The sequence below is a fragment of the Gekko japonicus genome, unplaced genomic scaffold (assembly GCF_001447785.1).
Source record: "Gekko japonicus isolate JY-2015 unplaced genomic scaffold, Gekko_japonicus_V1.1 scaffold1819, whole genome shotgun sequence".
Lineage (NCBI taxonomy): Eukaryota > Metazoa > Chordata > Lepidosauria > Squamata > Gekkonidae > Gekko > Gekko japonicus.
In genome coordinates, this window is record NW_015165299.1 from 277,112 (window position 1) to 293,683 (window position 16,572).

Consider the following 16,572-nt stretch of genomic DNA (forward strand, 5'->3'; position numbering starts at 1 on the left):
TGTTCCACTCCCTTTTTTCTCCCCATATTCCCCCTTGCCATTCTCTCATCTAGGTTATATATACCTGTGGATAGAGATTGTCTTCAGCTTTATTTCTTGCATCATACCTAGGAATTTTAAAGCCTAATAAAATTCAAGATATGCCATACAATGTTGTAACATATACAGAGCAACTATCTTGTTGGGGGATGTCAAAGAACTTAAGTAAAATTGACAAACGTGTTTTGCTTGAGAATGGTTCCTAAAAAGGAGTACAGCCTGTCCTCCAAATAAAATAAATGCACCTAAAACTGTCAATATGGTTGATTAAAATCCTGGGTAGAGGCAAAATGTCTACGTGACCAGTTATCTACATTTTAGAGAAGACAGACAAGATCATGACAAATTTGTAAAAAACACCCTGATCTACTGAGGTGGTTGGAAAGACATTTGGAAATATCTTTTGTTTGTTAATAGCAGCAAGTTATTGACAGCTCAGAACTGGAAATATTCCTTGACAATTACACTGAGACAGGCCTGATTTAAGTGCAATGCTACCAACATTGCATGTGTGACGTCACATTTAAACAGAACCACTATGCATGCAATACTAGTACATCAGGGCAACAACAGCCTGAGTCCTCGGGGGTTCTGTACCTGCATACATAGCAAGTGACTGAGGGCCCAGTTTAAATTAGATGTTGGGCATGTTCAGTGTCAAATGGGTAAGTCCCATCTTGCTACTAGAATCACATATAAACTGGGCCTTGGATACAGCAATCATACCAAATCAAATGGAACTACTCAATATCTTCAGGGAAAAGTGAATTCTTTGACAAGTTTAGCCTGCTAAATACGTTTTCCATTTGCATTCTTCAACTTTATGCAAGCATTCTTCCAGCCCTTATACACACATAAAAGACAACTGGTACAGATCTGAGAACTAAAGTCAGTTGCGTTATAAAGATATTAAAGCATGTCATATTCCAGTAGAGCCGTTTGGTACTAAGCCTAATATTATCACATAGGGCTGTATTCCACCACTATTGCATTAGCAGACACAGATCCTCTCTGCATTCCCTTCTCTCAAAACTGCCTTTTGACACACACACACCCCCCCAAAAAACCCTGGTACTAGAGGTCAGATTTCTGTGAACAAAAAGTCATGGAGGTCAGTGTGTGTGTGAGGGGGGAGATGGGGCAAAAATCACTGTCTCTTCCAAAATCTGATGATTTAGCCAGGTTCTGCCTTAGCCTCTCTGACCCAAAAGCTTTTTAATGGCATAGGTCCTTCAGCCTCAGGCATCATCTTCCCAGGGATCAGATGTGCTCCTGCCATTACTACTAGAAACGGGCCATTTCTATTTATAACCATAAACAAAATGGAGCACCGCGGTCCCTTAAAGACTAACAGATTTATTCAAGCTATATTTGCAACCTTGTTTTCCAGAAAACCTCAAGCTGTTAAAAAAAAACAACCCAGTTTTTTATTATAACTTATTTTTGTAAGTAAACTGTAATTAATTTCATAATGTTTATAACTGACAGATTCCGAGTTGAACAGAATATAGTTATAGTTACTAAATAGGAAATAAAAGGTGGGTGGGTGAAGAACTGTGAAAGATACACACAGATGCTACTGTGGGACTCGATCCACGGGAGCAGAAATGAAGGGGCTTCTCCAATTCATTACATTGATTAGCTCTCTCACAGCTCTCTCTGGCTGAGAACCTTATTCAGATATTGGCCAATCTAGTAAATCCTCTGCATTCAGGGGCCTCAATGAGCCGATCAGTCTTAATGACCGGGTGGGAATCAGCGTGAATACAAATCAGCAAAGCAAACGAGGAGCTGCAACTGGGAAAAGGGTAAAGTGGCACTGTCGTCACAATACCTTCAAGGCAGACAATTTCAAGGAGATTGGATTTATACCCCACCCTTCACTCAGAGCGGCTTACAAACTCCTTTCCCTTCCCCTTCCCACAACAGACGGCCTGTGAGGTAGGTGGGGCTGAGAGAGCTCTTTCAAGAACTGCCCTTTCAAGGACAGCTCTTGTCAGAACTATGGCTTGCCCAAGGTCATCCAGCAGCTGCAAGTGGAGGAATGGGGAATCAAACCCGGTTCTCCCAGATTAGAGTTCACACACTTAACCACTACACCAGACTGGCTCTCCTAACAGAAAACACCACCACAAACACAGCCATCGTAGCAGAAATACAGCAACTAATAATTTCTTCCTTTCAGAAACCGGGGGGGGGGGGGAAGGGGGGAGAACTTTACACGGCTAACTGCCCAGGAAGTAATCTGCACTGGATTTTCCATGACAATAAATATATGACAAGGGACTAATTCTCTCAACACATACATAGAAATTAATGGTAAAACAGTCAATGGCCTGATAGTTTGGCACTGAAACACACTGCATAGGAGAAAATAAGGGAAGAAACACTGAAACGCAAGAGATATACTAGTATACCTAGCATAACTGACAGCTAGACACAAAGATATTGGGTATCAAGCAGGAGTGAACACACACTCCTCCACCATCCATGGCACTAATGGTTACCTGCCACCTGACCTACAAACCTACCTTACCTTATCTTTCAATAACTGCGGGTGTACTATTTCACAGTCAGTCATAAGACTACTTCTGCATAGAAAAGAACTCTGGAATCACAGGTCTGTAGTAAACTATCATTTGGAGTATACCATTTCTGTAGCATGCACGTTACAAAGTCAGTGCTTATTTCCTCTTGAGTGAAATGCCAGAAATGTGGCACCTAAGGATCAAATATAAATGTAATCTATTTATCTACCTGTATCAATTTTTATTGTAGGGATGGGGCCATCACAATTTTTGGAACTGAACCTCAGCCAATTCAGACCCTTCCTCGGGTACAGAAGTACCCCCTTGCCTTGTTTTTGCACTTAACAAGAAAGGGGTGAACAAGAAAGGGATGTGCACAAAGGGGACAATTGTATATAATTTTAAGAAAATGGACCCAGAATCCTGACAGCAATGATGGAAAACTGAATACTGGAAAATAAGGCACTTTTGCAAAGTTACTGGTACCAAATCTCCCAAAGAGTTGTCCCTCATGGTTTAGTAAAAAAAAAACAACCCAAAAGACATTGCTCAGTTCAATTGTGCAAGAATTATACTTTTTTGATACAAGGGATCAAACCATGGTATTTCTAGAAATGTTATCCTTCAGTTACATTTCAGACCATTGGGGAGAGGAAGGCCTTCAGCAGACTGTTCTACAACGCCAGGTTCTCTGTTCCCCTTAATATGACCACTGCCTTGGCCAATGCTTGGATTATGCCTTCATGAAAGAAGAAGAAAAGATTGGATTTATACCCCGCCCTTCACTACCCAAAGGAGTCTCAGAGCGGCTTAAGTTACAATCTCCTTTCCCTTCCCCTCCCCACAACAGACACTCTGTGAGGTAGCAATGCCAAAGTGGCTACTATGGACATTGCTGTATTTGTGTTATGAGTATTTTGTGTCTTTCATACAGGAGCTCAGAGCACAAGTTTGTAACAAAAGTTAGAAGTCAACATATGCTGTATGGGTGCACAATGGAGAGCAAAGTCTCCTGCTGTTAATAACAAAGGCAATGGTCCTGGGTGTTGGTGCTGACATTTTGTTTGCTGGATTCCTTTTCCCACATGATCTACAGTAATTCAGTTGCAATCAGACGGGACGCTGTATCATTAGCTTGGATCCTGTGACAAGGCTCTGCTGACAGAAGGGATCACCATTAGCAGAGGAGGACTTCCTCTCCTCCCTCCCCACAAGCCTAAAATACACCCTCGATGCTGTTTCTGGATCACAGGAGACCTCCAGGAACAGCATGAGGGGGGAGCGGGAGGCCAGCTGCAAGGAGGAATAGGGAAAAATCTCTCCTACTTTTATTAGCAGAAATTTGCTGCTAGATCCAACCTATTAGACGCAACCTTTCAGTAACAAGCAAATCGCAGGAGTGCTCCATTCTGTTCACTGGCTGGGGAACAAGGGTTGCTTAATACATCACAAAAGTTCAAACATAAAAAAGAAGCCTCATGGCTTACGTAGCAATCCTAGGATATTTACTCTTTTCCATGTAAAAGGGATCCAGTAGTAACAGACAGTGTCAGAATACAAATTGGGGGGAAATCCAAGAAGCTTCCCAAAATAGCCTTATATATAGTCACAGTGAAGACAGCAGGCAGATATGAAAATCAATCCAGGTATTTAATACAGTGCAAACCATAGATCCTTATTTAAAATAAATGTTTGTGTCTGAATGGTATACTGATCATCACAAATAGCAGTCAACACACAAATGCTATACAGAAAAATGTACAGCTGGAATTTGAGTGTAAATTTTACCAACTTCCATGATAACATTAGCTTGTTACTCCAAAATTCATGTCACCAATTAAAATGGAAACAGTGACCAAGTTAGTGTGAGAGGGGTGTCAACGCAGTCAATGGATATAAATACAGACTTTAAAGAACTAAAAGCCTAATGCGTTTTGTACACGTCTAAGCATAATAAGTCAATGATGGCTCATGACTTCTCCTTTTGAAATGCTTTACAAGAACTCTAAAAACTTTTTCAATCAACTTAAGTTACAGTCTTCACATCCCAAAATCAGTCAGATTCAACACGGCCAGAATTCTGAAAGATGACGATCCAGCAGTGGCATTAGCAGCATCCGGAAGCAGAAGGTTCAAATTTTGCCAATAAGGTTTTATTTTATTGTTTAAAGAAATTCAACATCATAAACTGCAGGCAACTTTCCTTGGGAACTTTGCTTCCCTCGCTCAGACCATGCTATGCAGAATACAACTCCCACTGCTTTGGGTTTAGATTAAAGAAATAAAGACATTGCGCTTCGAGTCGTCTCCCACCCATACGTGCACCTGCAGCAGCAGGTGACGAGAGTCTCTAATGTTTCTCCAGCGGACAGCAGGTGAAGCTACATATTTTCAGCCCAGGCTTCTAGTTCTTTCATGTCGTCGTCATCCTCCTCTTCTTTTTTCTTAGCTGGATATGCAGTTTTTAAAAAGGGGAGGAAAGCATAGCATTAGACACTAGGCTTTGGACCTTTGACAATTTAGCCATATACAATGCACACACCATTGGATAACTTACATGTTACCAAATTCATGACAGCCTGCTGTGTTAGGGAGATGCCATTACACAAACTTATGTCAAAACAGATGCCACTGATTAAGATCGCCATATGGGGTGATATACACTGGAGAAAGAGTATGCGCCAAATATTAGATATCACAAACTCTGCCACTGGTAGGCTCCTTAAAACCAGCCTCTATGTTCAAGCTGACAGCTTATTTAAATAGGACCTTTACTGGTGGAGGACACAGAGTTTGAAAGCTCTCTGATGTGTGTAACCACAATCAGGGGCAACATCTGCATGCTGCCACTACAAGAAGCATGTGACAGATATAGATAAAACCATGGGGAAGGGCATTTCAACAATTTCCATATAGGAGCTGTTAAAAGTGTTTAAACTCCAAATACTGTAACTTCCAATCCACCAGCTATGGAATGAAGAACTGTGCTGAAGTTCCCTGAGTCATAGGCTTCAAAGAGTCAGAGATCCTAAGGAAGGAGGTATGTGATTTTAAAAAAAAATGTTTCTAACATTTCATTTGTATTTTTTTGTATGTGTTATTTTTTTACAATGTTTGTAGTACATCCAACTGGAATGAAATTCTCAGGGACTGTATCCTTTGCCCTAGAGCCTCAAGGGATAATCCCTGCCAAATTTCAGACACAGTTTTATACACAGTTAAAATTGTCACTTGCTTGCAGGACAGGCAGAGGCAGATACTTGGCACCTGCAGAGGGCAGAGGCAGCGTATCTGAGTGGGCACAATAAGTCATTTGGTACCCTAAGAAAGTCTGCTGGCAAAACAATGTTGCCACCTCCGCTTAGGCCTCAGGTCCAACTCCCCATCTCTTGTTCATTGTTCAGACAACAAATGTTGAAAACACTGGAATATTACTGTTCAATGGAAATAATCACAATGATTATTGCAGTCAGTGACATAGTACAAATATGTTTACCCTGTTGTATGAATAATGCACAAGGATTCTTATGGGCACAGCAAATAATCTCACAGTATTACTACACAAGACAGCAATACTAACACACTTAGAGGCCTACGGCTACAACTGATACTAGAGCGAAAGGAATGTGGAGGAAACCCCACGCACTAATTGAATAGCAGCACTCTCATGCACTAAAAAAACCCCCCCAGGAAACAAACCACATACTCTCTCATACAAGTCAGTCACACTGCAACTATGCAATCTGTAAAGTGCCAAAATGTATAAGCATAGTCTCTACAAGGAGCGTACTAGCACATGGAAAATAACTGTAAGAAGCTGCTGCTTACACAGCATCAAGAAAGGCCTCCCCAAGCCGCAATGAATAGTGGAAAAATGCAGAAAAAGACCTATAAAGAACAGTCTCTTCTGTTGCAAGAGCTGTTTTACTCTGTTGACTGGGAAAATTCTGTCATTATCTACTGATTTGCTTCTCACCCTCCTTCTGAGTCTGAACTCAAAGTCTCTCGATTCAGACAGCCAGGAATCAAATTAAATAATATTAATAGCAAAAATAATTTTCGTTATGACAACTAAATGAGACTTTTCAATTTCCTTTGCTCATCAATAAATTAATGCACGTCACCATCAGTAAGGCTATCTCCCGGTTTTGGAAGCTGGAGATTATCTGTGTATTTATACTCCTACCTGTCAGCCACAGGCTTCTGAGGCAGACTGTAGGTGAAATGCCTGACATTATAATTCAGCAAAACCATAAACTACTGGAACACAAATAAAACATGCATCCTGTGATTAAATAATAAATTTCCAGCTCACAGGTGCAGAAGAAAACTAACCAAAAGCCTTGTTAAGTAGAAAAGTCTCAGCCTGGTGCCAAAAACTGGAAAGATCAGTGCTGGGCAAGCAGCTATACAGAGGAAGGTTACACAGACTGGGTGCCACAACAGAAAAGATCCTCCCTTAGTGGTCATCCACTTCACCCCCAGAAATGGAGGAATCTGAAGGAAGCCTCTGCAAATTATTTCAGTTCTCACATAAATTCAAGATGTTCCTTTAAGTGTCTCCTTATCCATATATTTGTATCCTGCCCTTTCTCCAAAGACCTCAGAGCACCATACATGGCTTTGTTCCCAAATAACTCTGTGAGGTAGGCTAGGCAGAGAGCATCTGATTGGTCCAACATCACCTAATAAGCTTCATGGCTGAGTGGGAATGTGAACTCAAGTCACCCAGGTCTCAGTCTGACACGATAACGACCATACTGGGTCTCTGCTCTCAATCTGTTTATGACGCCCATTACAATTGTAAGCGTCTCTCACATCTTTGCACTCTCCTGAGCTTTAATATATCATAGCTAAATTATAAAAGAAAAAACACACGGAGGAGGAGGAGGAGACTGGATTTATACCCTGCCCTTCACTTGGAGTGGCTTACAATCTGTTTTCCTTCCTCTCCCCACAACAGACACCCTGTGAGGTAGATGGGGTTGAGAGAGCTCTTTGAGAACTGCTCTTGAGAGAACAGCTCTGAGAGAACTGTGGTTTGCCCAAGGTCACCCAGCAACTGCATGTGGAGGAGTGGGGAATCAAACCCGGTTCTCCCAGATTAGAGTCCGTGCTCCTAACCACTGGAAATAGAAAAGAGACAAGAAATTGCTTACAGTAAACAATGTCTAAATAAAGCTCATGATTAATTAAACCATTTTGCATAAATAATGCATAGCTGTTGGGAGACTAAAAATGCCAAGGATGCACATAATATTCTAGCTCAACAAATGTACTGGCCATAAGACATCCCTGTCCCTGTTTTCAGTATTTTTAGGCACTCACCTGGCTTGGAAGGTATAGATATTGAGGGCACACTGGGTAGTCGAACTGTCTCTGGACCACTGATCTCCAGCAAATTTTTGTCCAATTCTTCCTGTTCTAGTTCCTCTAGTTCAGCCATTAGTTCATCCTATTAATGCAGGGGAAAAAGACAGTGATTAAACTTGCTAGCAACAGACTTCCAGTTTGGGGACTGATGACTGCAGATGTATCTTTCTCCCAAAAAACTTGCTAGCAACAACACAACACCAATTAGGCATGCTGTTGTTACAGCAAGAGAGCGCCCCAAGAATCTTCAAGACTCAAACACTATAATGGGGCTCTATAGTCTTCCACTTGATTTACAGGATTTGTATTCCTAAAGTGATTTTCCTACAAAGTAAAGCTAAGAAGAAACAGTGGCCAGACCAAGATCACTCAGTGAGCCTTAATGGCAGAAAGAACTGAACTCAGCAGGATTCAGACTTACAATTTTTCCGCTTAATTTTGCAGAGTTCCCATCCTTACTGCAGCTTCTGTTCTATGTGGCTTTTTTCCATGTATGTTTGCAGTCCCCGGTGTAGCCTTTTCAGTAATTAAAAGGGATTCCCTCTTCCCTCTTTCACCAGCAGGAAAGGTCATAGGATCCAATCCTTAGTCGTAAGACCACAGTAGTTGTTATTCTTCTGTTATTGCTTACCAATGGCCACAGCCGAACGCAAGATTTTCCAGACCTCGAGTTGGAAAACTCATTGTGTACATAGCACTTATGCTTCTAAATCATTATATGCTTGACAGCATTGCATATTAAAAAAACTAATTTTCTTGAGCATCTACTCTGTGCGCTTGGGTCGTGGAAAGTACTGTCAAGTCGCAGCCAACTTATTGTGACCATGGCGGGTTCTCCAGACAAGAGATGAACGGAGATGGCTTGCTATTGCCTGCCTCTGCACAGCAGCCCTGGTCTTCCTCGGTGGTGTCCCATCCGAGTACTAACCAGGGCCAACCCTGTTTAGCTTCTGAGGTCTGATGAGACTGGGCTAGTGTGGGCCATCCAGATCAGCTCTGTGTTCTTACCTCATCAAATTCTTCGCCAATTCCCACAGGTTTGGAGATGGCTGTTGAAATTTCATCTGCTAGCTCCTGCTGTTCTGCAATATCTTGCATGAGTTCATCCACTTTGTCAATGTCCCTGTAAAAGAGAATTGTTTGAGACATCTAAGCTTCTTACTGGGTTCATCGGAGTTTGAGAACAACGTAAACCAGTATACCTTCCAGAACTTTCCATACCAAATAATCTTCACCACATTATAAATAATTTTTATTTTTCAGTTTAGAAAAGAGACAACTGGGGGGAGCATAATAGGGATTTACAATTTAAAATTATGCATGGGGTAGAGAGAGTGGACAGAGAGGACTTTTTCTCTTTCTCCCAAAAGACTAGAACTTGAGGGCATCCCATCAAATTGATGAGCAACAGATTCAGAACAGACAAAAGGAAATACTTCTTTATATAATGTGTGATTAAAATGTAGAATTCACTGCCAGAGGAAGCAACAATGGCCACATGCACCAATGGCTTTAAAAGGGGTTAGACAGATTCATGGAGGACAGGCCTATCAGTGGCTATTAGCCATGGTAACTAAAGAGAACCTCCAGATTCAGAGGCAGTTAACCCCTGAATATTAGTGTTATGAGGCAACATCAGGGTTGGCCACTGAATGAGATGAGATGCTGGACTAGATGAACCACTGATCTGATCCAGCAGGGCTCTTCGTATATTCTCTTATGAACCCATCTCTGCATTCAGAAAAACAGGCCTGCCCTAACATTATTGTGCAAAACAAAATTCATAACGGCAGAGAAATTCCTGGGGAATTATAGTTCTCTTTTTTATTTAAAGAATTTCTCCAGAACAAGGAGAAAGGAATGGCTAACTGTGCAGAGCTTCAGTTATGGTGCACATGTGCTCAAGCAGAGGACTGCATATATATGGGTGTGCACATCTGAACTTTGCATGCGGTTTATAAAAGAATGACAACATTCAAGTATGGAACCTCAATTGCTTAGAAATTAAAACTTGCCTAAACCACTACAACCCCCCCCCCTTCCCAAGTTTTCCATTTGGGCTGCAAGAGGATAGGAACAGGTCCTATTTTACTCAGCTCAACCTGTCAGTTTAAGGTGGAAAGGAAAAAAAGCTTTCTTTTCTCCCACCCAAATCCTATAGCTTTTGTCACAATATGGAAGGTGAGGGGAGAAGGGGAATCTGCTGGGCTTGGCTGCATCTCAAGCTGGGTGATCAGAAGAACCCGACTTCCAGCTGATCACTGCAATCAGCTGAGAACTGGCTCCTGATCCCCCTCTGGCCCCAACAAGTACTTGGCTGGGTACTCAGCAAAATTTCCCCAGGAGGGGATCAGAAACTGACTCCCAGCTGATCCATCATCAGCCTGCATTGGGATTCTGATGGCTACAAGTAGCCTGCAAATGTATGGGAACAGAATGCAAACAGCCAAACACCCTGTCAATTAATCAGTTGCCTTATCACCACTAAGGAACAGAATTTGAATTGAATAAGCAGGTGTCTGAGCATTCCTACGGATAACTACAGAAAGTATCACAGAAAGTGCTACATAACACTTTACAGTATGTTCTACACATTGGAGAACACTTTAAGTTGAGTATATTGATCCCATTCTGTAAGATCCTCTTGTCATAGTTTACACTCAACTAAAAGCTGGTCCACTCAAACTAGTCACTGTGGAGGAATGCCTTACATGTTGTCATGTGCAGCTTTCATTGCTTTAGCAGCAAAGCCCATATTCTTGAGGACTTCTGTGTTGGTGTTGGCATTTTCAAGGGCTTCCCTCTGGAATTCGATCGTGGACAACGTGCCATCTATCTGTGCAAGCTGCTTTTCATATCTCTTTTTTCGCTTTAGGGCCTGAAGAGCAGCTGGATGAAAGTAAGACAAAAAGACAATTGATGTGTAATGTACAGTGAGAAGTTCCACTGCTAGAACACTCTTCAGAATGCAAAACCACTTTTAATTCATGTCACGTATCATGCCTCCTGCTCTTCCTGCTCCCAGTTTAATTAACATTTGTTAGCAATAGGTGCTCTTTCCGAAGCAAATTGTAGCCAAGCTTCCTGCTTCTAACCTGCATCAAACTACAGGATATAAAGACAAGCAACTAGTACTGGCAACCTAGATGGTTTCAAGTGTCTGTGCAGCTACATGCTGATGGCCTAGTTGAGGAAAGAACTTCTCCATCTGTCTTCTTGAAGGACTTCCAAACTGGCAGCCACAGCATAGGAGGGAGAGATACATAAGGTCAATGTTTTTATTCTGCATTCACTTCCACCCCAGAAATCCATTTGATTTATTTCCCTAACCGAGAAACGATGCCTTCTGAGACAATATATGGAGGAGAAGGTCCATGTCAAGTTAGCACTGTCTGAGTAGAAGGGGCCATATAGAGGCTGCAAGAATATGCTCTGTGGCATCTTTCCCCCTCCCCCGGTAGGAAGACAACACTAGGAAAACGTGAAGCCAAGTGAAGTCACTGTTTGGTGTCTATTAGGTCTCAGCTGAAAAGAAAGGGGATTTTCAGAAACATTTTCATCAGCTCTAGAATACCTCTGAATAGGTATTGTTTGGACTCAGAAGGCAGTGCCTTCTATAAATGAGTTTCATTTGCTCTTCGAGATGAGCTCAAGACCATAACCTTTTATTGAGTTAATTTCTACCTCCATTTTCTATTCAATGAGGACCCAAAGCAGCCTGTGCATTGTTTTCGTCTCCTCCATTTTATCCACTCAGCCTAACCTACCTCACTGGACAGCTGAGAGAGTGTGACTGGCCCAAGGTCCAACAGCAAGCTTCCATGGCAGAGTGGGCGTGTGGAATCGGATCTCCCTTACCCTACTTTGACACTGTAACCACTATACCCCATTCTACTGTTTGCCGATTCCTATATTTTAGTTGGGTTCTATAGTTACAGTTTTAATGGTATCTTAGTGTGAGGACTTCTAAACATTTCACATAGCTGTATTTATTGTGACAACCAAAATGTGTGTGTGTGTGCTTGCCAGTCTGGAAGTCATGGTGACTTATGGTGACCCCTACTGGGGGCTTGCACATTTTCCAGAGAGGTGGTTTGATAAGCCTGCCTCTGGTATTCCTTGGAGGTTGCCCTTCCAATTACTTGCCAGAGTCGGCCCTTCCTTAGCTTTCAAGATTGAGCTTGCCTGGGCTATCCAGGTCAGGGCTATTTATTGTCCTAATATTAACACAGCTGTATATAAAATGATTGTTTTGGTTGAAGGCTGTCTAGAAATAATAAAAACTGCTGCATAAATCCTTCATATTTTGTCAACACTTAGAGACACACAATTTAGGAATATATTTAAGGGTTAAGAGCTCCTGTATGGACTTTGTATTTCACAGTGTAGCATGATACCATGCAGCAGATCTGATGAAGCAAGAACACTAGAGATTGAGATATCTTGAAACAAATTAAAATATTACGCTGCCCTAGACCAGGAGAGTGGAGCAACCAGGGCACTTTGAATTGACTTAGCAATTGATGCTCATACAGAATTGAAACCAATTACAAAACTGAAATATTCATTTTCTTCTATTATCATTAAGTAATATGCTATCTGATGTCAGTGTTAAATGCAAATTGTACTATAATGCAAAATGTCACTGGAAATTGTTATAAATGCAGGACAGTATTCCATTATCAGTGCAAATGCCTAATTAAATGAACAACGGTAACCAGAAGTTATAGTACTGATAGAGCTCTAGCCATTTGTGACTTGTGAAATATTGAATAAACACAGACCCAATGTTTAGAAAGCTTTTTCATCTGTCAGCTTTCTGAAGCTGGTGGAATTTGAGCTCCTTTCCATTGTAAAACATTCGAACTGTGAACTGAATGCAAACTGAAGTCAATCTACTTTTTCTGAGCCTAAAGACCAAGTTCTGCTATGGTATGGCCAGCTTCAGTGACTGTTTTTCACAGCACTGTGGTCAGCAGAAAAAGCTTCAACGGAGACATTGAGTTTATAAACCCTTAGTAATCATCGGAAGAATTCTATTTTTTTAAAAAAAGACGAAGTAACAATGCAATTTGGTACTTTATCATCATTTCAGATTATCAAAGCAGCTCATACACACCATGAAGTCTATGTAGTAAGTGTTACAGTACTTTCTCTGTATTGTACAGTACATTGCACTTTCTCTGCCAGGAAGAGTAACAATATCTTCCTGGTAACAACAGCTTTTCAAAATTTCTATAGTCATTCTTAATTCAAACCAAACAATAGAAAGATTTGCTGTACTCTCCTCTAGGCCCCAGCTAATAAGGAATGCTTAATCACATGGAACTTTCACAAGTTTTAACTGCAACACAAACCAAAATATGCTGCTGCAGCCTGACATCAATATGCACATTCAGCTCAGCAGAGCACATTTGCCAGGCATCTCACTGATAGGATGCAGCAGAAGTCAGTCTGACCATTGTGCCGTACCATTACTAGTCAACATAGTTAACATCCCACTTTTCATGCAATGAAATATTTACACTTCTGATTGCCACAGCACACATGGAGATATAAAGGCCCAGGACACTTTCCCGTTTTTCCAATGGAAAATTTGATATCATCATCATTTCATTTGTAGACCCTCTTTCTCACCAAGACTCAGTGTGAATTACAACATATGATAAAAACAATTTAACCAAAGCAAAGTTATCTAATAAACAAAACAATGCAATGGGGCTAGGTGAAGAACTGGAAACAATGCCAGCAAATTTTGCAAAAAGCAACAAAATTGTCTAAAGGTTAACATACCATATTGAAGTGAGGGTTACAAAGATAGAAGACACGGCATTGTAGTAAAAAACTGGGCATGATACGTAAAATAGACTCTGCAATATACTACAGTACTATCACTTATAAAAGCAACCTCCTCATCAGTGGCTAAGGAGCCCTTTGACATGCAACCAATGCTCCTTCTAAGCTGTGGAACAAATTATGTGAGCAAAAATTCTATCCTGTGAGCTACTGGAATTAAAGTTTTGAGTGAGTGATTCTGCTACTGCATAAATTAGTTTGCTCTGGAGCCTTCCTTCCTGAGCTAAGACAAAAATGTGTGGGCCAGAGGCTAAAAAACTGTGAGCTAGCTCACACTAACTCAGCTTAGAGGAAATACTGCATGCAGCCTGTGACTCTTCTGAGCACAGTTCCCCAATGTGGCCCCATGTTTCAGGAAAGTAAGCAAGCCCATTGCCTGTTGGAGCCTGTGGTTGGCAGGTGGTTCCTACCTTGCAACAGTCACCACCAGAGGAACAGGTAAACTGTGAACCTCCGTGAGGTGCAGGCCTCAGGATGGAAGCAAATGTGGCTCTTTGGGTTGATGACAATTGTGAATGTGGCTCTCCACTGAGTGACTACCACTGCATTATATTATAGTTTCAATCTCCTCATAGGACTACTACCCCACCCCCCCTGGAACATTTCTGTTTTGTACATGGTGAGGTACAATAGAAGTATGGGGGGCTCTGACAGGACATTCCATAACGTTGAAGCCATCACAAAGAATATGGCCTCCACACATGGACACTGTCAATCTCAGTCCTCCAACTACATTGACTGAAATCCAATCTCACGCAGCATGTGCACAGCAGTACTACATGTGGCACTGACAAATGAGGCAAGGTATGGGGTATGAGTTTAAATTGTTAAACCCCAGGAATTAGAGAAGTTACAAAGGGAACAAATGGAAAATTATAGCCCTATTTTACAGAGCAAAATCAAAGAGATTCAAAAACAATGGGAAACATTACACATAGCAACAATTTGGAAAAAGGAAATTATGGTAAGGAACGACTTCCAGAGGAATAGCATCAACACAGCGAAAAGATTGGCAAACTATCTGAAGATCAAAAAAGCAAAACAGACCGTTAGAAGTATAAAAATCAATAATAACACAACACAAAGTCCCAAGGAAATCATTAAGGCTTTTGAGAACTTTTATGAAAATTTATATAAGAAAAAGATCACAATAGAGTTTTAGGAGACAACTAGTCTACCTTTGTGTCCCGAGGACGGGACTACCAGCCCCCCCCCCCGAACAGGAAAAGCACGAACCACCCGAGGAGCAGAAGCAGCCAGAAGCAATAACCACGCTACTCACCCGGCTGACCATCAGGGACGGGGAGGGAGCGCGGGCGGACCCGCGGGGGGAGGAGACGGCTGGGGTGCGTCGGATGCCCCGAGGAAGAAAGGAGGGCCGCGGGGGTGGAGGCAAGCCCGCCGCCAGCCCCCGCCTGGGAAAACATGCAGCCAAGAAGACGGACGACGGCTCGGCAGCCTCGGCGGGCCGACTGTCGAAGCGGCTCATAGAGAGCCCGGAGCAGCAGGGGGGAGTCAGGACGGCTGCATCGGGCCGCGGGCTCGGCGCGAGAGCCCGCCCACGCAGCCGGGCAAGGCGTCCTGGAGCGGAAGAGAGGGGAGGCGGGGAGACCACACCCGGAGGTGTGCATCTCTCCTTATGTAGGAGAGCGTGGCCAAGGGAGGAGGACATCCCGGGGAAAAGCGGGGACCAATGGGAAGGTGGGGATATAAGGGAAGCACAGGAGAGGCCAGGGATGACTCCTGGATCGGCGAGGCAGCACAGAGAGAAGGAACGCGATCCAGCAGGGACGGGGATTGAAGGAACAGTGACTTAACCTCCCTTCCCCCGTCCAGGTGTCTGAGGCCTGCTTACTCCTGGCGCGGAGGAAGAGGGAGGAGGGGCACCGTGGATGAATGGGATATAAAGGGGAGCTCCAGCGACGAAGAGAGCGAGGGGTCGTCGTCAGGCTCCTGTGACACTTTGGAGAAAGAAGGGAAAAATGTACTAGAGGGTGAGATTACAGTTCAGGAAATAAGAGACGTAATAAAAGAATTTTTAAAAGGCAAATCGCCAGGGCTAGATGGTTTTACAGGCGAATTCTACAAAGAAATGATAGAGATTATAACACCAGAATTGCAGGTAGTATTTAATGAAGTTTTGAAAGGGAAGAAGGTCCCTGATACATGGAGGGAAACAGAAATAATATTGATTCTAAAACCTCAGAAGGATCCAGAAGAAGTAGGTTCGTACAGACCTATAAGTCTCCTAAACCAAGAATACAAGATCTTTGCCAAAATACTGGCAAACAGACTAAAGAAAGTCATTCCGACAATCATAAAAGGGGATCAATACGGGTTCATTAAAGGTAGAAATATAGCACACCCCATTAGAAACATCCTAAATGTCTTATACCATGGCCAACAAAAGAAAATAGGACTATTAAAATTGGATGTGTATAAAGCCTTTGACTCTCTTTCGAATATTTATGGCAAATAATGAAGAAAATAGGGATAGGGAAAGGGTTCTTACAGGCAATTCAGGAGATATATAAAGGAGGGAATGCGAAAGTAAAACAATGAACACTCACAAGCATTTCCCATACAAGGAGGAGTAAGACAAGGATGCCCACTATCTCCACTTATATTCATAATAGCAATAGAACAATTAGCGGAACAGATTAGAAATTCGGAAAGAATAGAAGGTTATAGAATAGGCAATGAAGAAATGAAGCTCAATTTATTTGCTGATGATATCATAGTAATCATGACAAACCCTAAGGAAGGAGTTAAAGAG

General features: G+C 42.2%; 1 protein-coding gene across 1 annotated transcript in view; it reads right to left on the reverse strand.

Annotated features, from left to right (window-relative positions):
• Positions 1–4,137: 4,137 nt before the first annotated feature.
• Positions 4,138–16,572, reverse strand: part of CHMP4B (charged multivesicular body protein 4B) — a 19,557-nt gene continuing 7,122 nt past the window's right edge. Inside the window, exons 2-5 of the mRNA XM_015410382.1 lie at positions 10,652–10,829; positions 8,949–9,063; positions 7,896–8,022; positions 4,138–5,016 (exon numbers count right to left, since the gene is read on the reverse strand). Of these exons, the coding sequence (XP_015265868.1) occupies positions 4,949–5,016; positions 7,896–8,022; positions 8,949–9,063; positions 10,652–10,829 (488 nt within the window). The 3' untranslated portion in view covers positions 4,138–4,948. The remainder of the gene's footprint in view (positions 5,017–7,895; positions 8,023–8,948; positions 9,064–10,651; positions 10,830–16,572) is intronic.